Source organism: Impatiens glandulifera, chromosome 4 (genome assembly GCF_907164915.1).
Source record: "Impatiens glandulifera chromosome 4, dImpGla2.1, whole genome shotgun sequence".
In the NCBI taxonomy this organism is placed as follows: Eukaryota; Viridiplantae; Streptophyta; class Magnoliopsida; order Ericales; family Balsaminaceae; genus Impatiens; species Impatiens glandulifera.
The window spans coordinates 47,623,495-47,631,794 of NC_061865.1; the positions used below are offsets into that span (position 1 = coordinate 47,623,495).

Here is an 8,300-nt window from a genome sequence, read left to right on the forward strand (position 1 = left end):
AATAAAAAAATATTTGTATACAATAATCCTTTATAATCTTGAAATTTTCTGTTCCAGTAAGTAAGACCAAATAATACAATGTAATCAAGTTATATATTCCGGTAAATAGACTAAATAATACCATACAAGCACAAACTTATAGGTTCATGGAGATATATAATATCATATAAGTGATTCGGCTTGCATATCAATAAAAATTTACAAATTCAATAAAAAAATGATTTATCAGATTATAAATCTTTGGGTTTTGATTAAAAAAATAGAGGTTTTACAAATAAAACTTGAGGATTCCCGTGAACGAGTTTGGAAGGTTAATTATCCATGAAGAGTGAGTCATGCCTAAGATCGGGCCTGTCCTAAAATCAGGCCGAAAGGCGTAGTCAATGAAAAACATCAGGCCGAAAGGCACGTGAATATTTATGTACTACCCCTGTTGGTTCCGAAGACGTCAAAGGAAACTAGGTTAGCAAAAAATGGTTATCGAATGACCTGGATCAAGAGGCCTTTCATCCAAAAAAAGAACATAAGGTGTCATCTGATAAGAATGAATAAATCATTCTCATTGCGAGTTAAGGCACAATAAAGACAAAATTGTTGAGACATAACAATAAAATCAAACACGAAGTCTTAACCAGAAACGAAGTCAAAATCAGAAGAAAAAAAATAATATAGTGGAAACATAATTAAAAGTGTATGATACGTACAAAACCTAAAGAGAGAAAATAACCATGAAAACAAAGAGGGATAAGAACTATAGAATGAATTGTTATTGTTAAATGTATATTGCAAATACAATAGAGACACAAAGTTTATTCACTTGAATTTGAGGAAAATGTTAAAATATATTATATTTTTGAATGATAATAGTCGTCAGATTTGTATTGTTCATAATGTTATTACAATTACACTTTCTGATATTCATTCTGAAAAGTGATGAAGTAAGTCGGAAAGTTATTTGTTTCTTCAGGAGGATTTACGAGTTGATAACATGTTGGGTTTTTTATTTTTTATTCTTATTTTAATTTCTGGTTACTTTTTTATTTAATTTTTTAATATCATATTTTTTCTTATTCTTAAACAATTTTTATTATTTTTAATATATATAAACATTTAAAAAATTATAATATAAGATTATAATAATATTTAATAATATAATATTAATATATTTAATTAAAAAAATTATATTTGATTTTATCATATTTATATACATTATTCTCTTTATAATAGAATATAATTAATATGTTTTAAATTAATGGAATAATAAATTATACATTTTTTTCCAAAAACAACATATATTCTCTTTAAAAAAAAAGGAATGACTAAAAATTAAAAAAAAAAAAATCCCTCTCTTCTCTTCCTCCTTACACCTTTTCCTTTTTTTTAACCAACGGCAAAATGTTTTTTTTTAATTCAAATTATACCTTTGATATTTCTATGAGAATCATTCTAGAGTCCACAGGCATGGAATCGACCAGATCCATCCAAAGTGGCTGTCATCCGCAATATGCGGAGACCAAGTAACATGAAATAGCTCAAGGGGTCCATCAGAAAAATGTTGTACCGCTTAGAGTAGTGGGGAGATTCATCCCCAATTTGGCATAACTAACCAGGCCATTTCACCCCTTACAAAAAAAAAGATAGAGAGTTCCTTTGAGGAGAAGAGCAAGACAAAGCCTTTGAAGCTATCAAAGAATTGTTGGCCTCGCACAGAACTATGACACTTTCACGAGAATAATTACTCTTGCTTTTGTATGTCACCTCGATAACATATTCATTGGGTGTATTGTTGGCACAATAGGTAGACGGTGTCAAGAAACCTGTCTACTACATCAGTAGGTTGACACAAGGACCAGAGTTGAGATAGACACCGGTTGAACGCCATTGCCTCGCCCTTGTCTTCGCAGTCAGCAAACTGAAACATTACTTCTTGGCTCACAAGGTCATCCTAATGACAAAGTGCGATCCCATTAAACACTTACTCTCCAGACCTGTCATTGGAGGAAGACCGGCCCGGTGGATGTTCTCCCGGATATGACCTCCACATTCAGTCCCCAAAAGTTCTCTCAGGAGAAGAACTCAAAGTCGCGGAATTGAAAGAGGAAGGAGAGTGGACGGTTCGATGATGGTTTAGCTTACAACTCTCCCAAATCCAAGGAAGGATGAGTTAGAATAATATTAATTAGTCCGACTAACGAAGTCACTAATCTTCAAATGTGACATTTGATGCATTACTTATCGCAACTCTATATAATAAAACCTCATATAATAATAAGTCATAAATTATAAAATTAAATTTTTAGATATTTAGAATTTTTTATCACATTATTATCATTTTTAATGATCTATTTTATTCAAAAACATTTACTTATATTTATTAAATTTAAATTTTAAATTTTAAAAAGCATTTTAGTAATTAAACACATTTTATTTTTAACCAAAAAGTTAATTCCTTGAATCCAATGATCAAATACAAGCTATAATATTATTGAAGTAATTTAAATTCATACATGAATCCAATACTCAATTAACATTGAGTTGGATCATGCTAAAATAGTCTTTTTAAAATAGAATTATCAAAATATATTTGAATCAATGATCATAACATCAATTTATTTATTTATCCTCCTCTTCATCTTCATGTTTCTGTTTTGACAAATTTGTTCAATGTAGACACTGGTGAGCACTTCTTTCCCTTTTATAGAAGCTTCAAGTATCTTGAATCCCTATTAATTCCAACGAAAAACAACCAATATACAATCAAATAAACTTATTACAATAATTTACTAATTTCATTAAGGTTCTTCAATTATTACCTCATTTATGCCCAAAACAACCACCATTTCTTGTAGATCACCTACATCCTTAACATTGAACTGGCTCAACAATGAAATACTTGAAATTGTAGACATTGGTTTGATCTCCAAATCATCCATCACAAAGTATGCTACCAAACCCGGTTCATTTTCTCCAGAATATTTCGCTATAGGCACAGATAAAACATCAAGGCAATTCATTGAGCCATTGCATGTTTCACATAAATTATTCAAATATCAAATATAATAACCATTCTCACAATCCGAACATTTGTATAAATTGACATTGACATATGTACCAGTTTGTATAGGGTTTGGCAACAACAAACATTCCTACAAATCACCAATAAATTGCAACATAACAAAGTAAATTATATCATCACACATCCATGCCCTACAAAAATTGCATCATTACTCTAAAGAAAATGTATACTTTCACAGTGGCGGACCTACAAGGGGGCCCGGGCCTCCCGGGTAAAACTTTTAAGATATTATATATATATGTTTATCAAATAAGATTTTGTCTGAGTGGTTTTGGAGCTGACCCTGAAATGTATAGTAGAGGTCAGGTGATCAAACCCTGCCTCTAACATTTCTTTAATTATAACCTTATTTTATACCAACACTATTTTCTAATATTTATAATAAACTAACCCAAATTAATAAAAAAAACTAATTTATAATTATAGTATTCTAATTTCAAATATAATTTTATTAAAGTAATTATTGTTAATATTTTATTTTATACAAAAAAAATATTTTTTAAAATACAAGTAATTATTATTAATATTTTATTTTATACAATTTTTTTTTTCTAAAATACAATATTTATAATAATACATAAATTTTAGTTAATATATAAATAACATTTATTTATATAAGTTAAAATATAAAGAATTATATATAAAATATTGAAAATCATATAATATTATTATTTATTTTAAAACTACATTTATATTATAATTTATTTATATATATTTTATTAATTTTAATATAATTAATAATACAAATTACTTATAAATATAAGGGTAAGATAAGCATTTATATAAATATAAGGGTAAAATATTATTTTATATTTTTTAATTTTAAATTAATTTTAAATTATTTCAACAAATAAATGTATTTGTTAGATTTTATTTAGGGGTTGTGACATATATTTATTTTTAATCATTTATTTTATGTAGGATATAGAATAATGAAGATGTTCTATAAACGAATTTGTACTTCTACATCAATGACCAACATGAGTCTTCTCAATCAATTAATGAGCCTACTAATGAGTCTAATGTTACTGATCAAATATACATTGTTAGAATATAGCATATCAAAAGATGTATCATTTTGTTTTTGATGTTATCTTTTCAAACCTTTAAATAGAGAAAACGTAGATGATACATTTATAAGAGATGAGTACAAAAATTGGAAAAGAGCATTAGAAAGATTCAATCGTCATATGAGAACTTCAAATAGTTGTCATAATGAAGCTAGAATTCAATTTGAATCATTTTAAGATCAAAGACATAACGTGAGAAACGTTTTACGTACACATGGTCGTGATATAGAAATAAATTATCACACATGTTTAACGACAATATTTGATCTAACACGCTTTCTATTGAGGCAAGGATTACCTTTTCGAGGACACGATGAGTCAAGTATTTCATCAAATAAAGGAAATTTTCTTGAATTGATTGATTGATATAGTCAACGTAATGAAGATATTTGTCTTCTTTTGTACCGACTCATGGACAAGAATAATTTAGTAATTGTGCTTATTAGTATTTTTATGTAATTATCGAGTAAAATTTTAATTAAAAAATGTAATTATTTGATAGACAAAAAATGCTACGTTATTAGGTATTTGGCCCCCCCGAGAAAATATTTCTAGGTCCGCCATTGTACTTTCATAATATAAACCTGTAGAAAGGAAGGACTGGGATTCAAGATTTCGTCTTTCTTCTTATCCGGTTGAATGTAGATGTTGTTGAGATTCTCAAAACACTTGTAGAAGTTAAATAAACATCCAACCATACCCTTCTTGTAGTTGGAGAAAATCTTTGTGATTGTGGTGACTAGTACAGTAAGAATGTAGAAAAGGAAATTCAGGACATCCTTTCCTACTTCTGCATACAAAACTTTGTTTCTTTCTTTATGAAAAATGAGCTTCATACTCATATTGGAAGTCATTTTCTTAATTATCATGTATTTTGCATGTCTTAGACCATCTCCAACCGAAAAACCCATTTTCAAACTCATTTTGGTGTAAATATCACATCAAAACAGTAATTCTACTCCAACCGAAAAACTCATTCTCAAACCCAAAAGAATATTCTTATAATATTCTTTCTTACATCAACTTTTATAACTTTTTAATATCATCCATATCTTTTACAAACTTATAAATTACACCACAATATTATAATATCATCCAAATATTTTAAACTTAAATATAAATTAATTATAAAAATTTATTAAAATAATATATATAATATATATATATATATATATATATATATTAAAATAATTTTTTTAATATTATTATAATTTTTTTAATTATATTATAAATTTATGTTATATAAAAAATATTATATAAATTAAATTAATAATTATATAAATAAACTTAATATAAAATATAAGATAAAAATAAAATATAAATAAATAAAACATATAAACAAATTAAAATATAAATAAATTATATAAGTAAGTTTAATATATAAAATTAATTAAGTAAAAGTTAAAGGGCTAAAATGAAAAAAAAAAAAATATGCGTTTGTGAACAGTAGCAACGCATATTTGCGTTTTTTGAAGAGGGAAAATGAGAAATCTCATTTTGAGTTTGGTTTTACAGTTCGGTTGGAGGAGAAAACTCATTTTGGGTATGCGTTTGCAGCTCTATTGGAGATGCTCTTAGATCTTCTCATTATATGCACATATATGGTTCATGAAGGGTCACTAATTAATTAGTCATTAACCACTTGGACGTTCTTCTAACTCCCCATCATTAAATTTTTTTTTTATTTAATAACGGAAGGGATATCAAACGGTCACTAGATCCTGAATTTTGTATTGTGCTACCAGATGATAATCCACATTCTAGATAACATATGATTTTTTAGCTCTATAATTTGTTTGATTATATATACAATGTATTTAATAACTCAAGTGTCAAGAGTCGTGTTTAAAAGACAAAATAGTTTGATTATCACTAAGATTAGTGTAAATTAAAGTGGAGTTAGGGGACTGAATGTAAACAAAATTTTATAAAAGAAATAGAGGGTCTTGAATTTAGTGTACTTTTTTTAAGATTCACTCCAAAGAAATGAACCCAAAAAATGTGTAGAGTACCTTCCAAGTAAACACTAAACTCTAAGTTCAACTTCCAAGAACTTGATTAAACTTCAAAAATTCATAACTTAAGTTCTATTTATCCATTCAAGGCGGGTGAGTTACCATTTAAAATTTGTGGATGTTAGCTTTCCAATGATACTGAATGGGACTTGTGGTAGATCTACATCCCACGCTAGGCCGCCCGCAAGCCAGGTGGTGCAGTTTAGGACCATCAACGTTCAAATGAATTTTCCTAATTCTATGAGCCTCCTCGTTCGAAACCTAAAACACGAAAGTTGTAGCTGAGATCCATACATCTCCCATAGCTATTGGCTCATCCCGAGGCATGGTCTGAGTCGTCCGGGAGAGCTCTTAGAAGTTGCTAATTAAAAAAACGGACCAAAATGGGATAGGGAAATTTGGAAAACTTTGAAAAATCATAATTGGGACCTTGATGATGAAATGACCTGATTTCAATACCAAAATAATAGGCTTGGACCGTGACTATCTAGATCCAAAACCCGACCCGAAGAGTTGACGTGGCCCAGTTGACTCATCTAGCCCAATAACTCATTTTTAGTTAGGGGTGAGCAAACGGGTAAACCCAACCCATATTCAACCCAAATTAAATTTACCCAACTCGTAACCCAACCCATATTATTTACTAATATGGGTTGGGTATGGGTTGGGTTGGGTAACCCAAATTATTTTATTATTTTTTCATTTAACATGTATTTGACTCATTTAACACATTTTTATTTGTTTAACACGTTTTTGACATTTTTAACATGTTTTTCACATTTTTCACGTTTTTGACATGTTTTGACACGTTTTTCACATTTTGACACGTTTAACACGTTTTTGACACGTTTCATACGTTTTTCACATGTTTAACACATTTTGACACGTTTAACATGTTCTTGACACGTTGAATACGTTTTTGGCACGTTTAACACAATTTTGACACGTTTAACACGTTTTTAATGTTTTTGGCATGTTTAACACGTTTTTGACACGTTTGACACGTTTTTCACGATTATGACACATTTAATACATTTTGACACGTTTTTGGCACGTTTAACATATTTTTGACACGTTTAACACGTTTTTGACACGTTTAACGATTTCGCATTTTTGACATGTTTCATACGTTTTACACGTTTTTGATACGTTAAACAAGTTTTTAGCACGTTTAATACATTTTTGACACGTTAAACACGTTTTATATGTTTTTTGCATGTTTAACACGTTTTTAACACGTTTGACACGTTTTTGACACGTTTGACACGTTTTCACGACTATGACACATTTTGATACATTATTTTTACATTTTGGCACGTTTAACACGTTTTGACACATTTAACATGTTTTCACGTTTTTCACGTTCTTGACACGTTTAATACATTTTAAATATGTTTAACATATTTTTCACATGATTTTCATGTTTTGGGCACGTTTAACACGTTTTCTAAATTTTTGGCACGTTTTGACACGTTTTTGACACATTCACATGTTTCTCATATTTTTGACACGTTTAATACGTTTTTCACACATTTAACATACCAAAACGTGAAAAAAGTGTTAAATGTGCCAAAAATGTGAAAACGTTTTACACATGCAAAAAAACGTGTTAAATGTGCCAAAAACGTGTCAAAACGTGTTAACGTGCAAAAAACATGTTAAACATGTCAAAATATGTTAAATGTGCAAAAACGTGTTAAATGTGCCAAAAACGTGGAAAAACGTGCCAAAAATGTGAAAAAACATATTAAATGTACCAAAACGTGTTAAATATACTAAAAGTGTGTTAAATGAGCCAAAACGTGTTAAACGTGCCAAAATGTGAAAAAAAACGTGTTAATGTGTCAAATATGTTAAAAACGTGTTAAAATGCCAAAAACGTGAAAACATGTTAAACATGTGAAAACGTGTTAAACGTGTGGAAAACGTGTTAAACATATCAAAAATGTGTTAAACGTGTTAAAATGTCAAAAACGTGTTAAACGTGCCAAAAACGTGAAAATCGTGTTAAACGTGCCAAAAACGTGAAAACCGTGTTAAACTTATCAAAAAATGTTAACGTTTATATATGTCAAAAACGTGTTAAACATGCCAAAAATGTGAAAAACGTGTTAAATTTGTCAAAAACGTGTTAAACGT

General features: G+C 28.7%; 1 protein-coding gene across 1 annotated transcript; it reads right to left on the reverse strand.

Annotated features, from left to right (window-relative positions):
• Positions 1-1,446: 1,446 nt before the first annotated feature.
• Positions 1,447-5,000, reverse strand: LOC124935270. The gene is made up of 5 exons (XM_047475714.1): positions 4,731-5,000; positions 3,065-3,146; positions 2,814-2,980; positions 2,673-2,723; positions 1,447-1,602 (listed from the first exon to the last, which is right to left on the reverse strand). The coding sequence occupies exons 1-5, from the start codon at positions 4,998-5,000 to the stop codon at positions 1,447-1,449; spliced, it is 726 nt and encodes a 241-aa protein (XP_047331670.1).
• Between the last annotated feature and the right edge of the window lie 3,300 nt (positions 5,001-8,300).

Coding starts and splice junctions, on each gene's coding strand:
- LOC124935270 (XM_047475714.1), bottom strand. CDS start 5,000: ATGACTTCCAATATGAGTATGAAGCTCATTTTTCATAAAGAAAGAAAC. Junction 2,981..3,064: donor ATGTTCGGATTGTGAGAATG/GTTATTATATTT, acceptor CTGTGCCTATAG/CGAAATATTCTGGAGAAAAT. Junction 2,724..2,813: donor TTGTTTTGGGCATAAATGAG/GTAATAATTGAA, acceptor TGGAATTAATAG/GGATTCAAGATACTTGAAGC.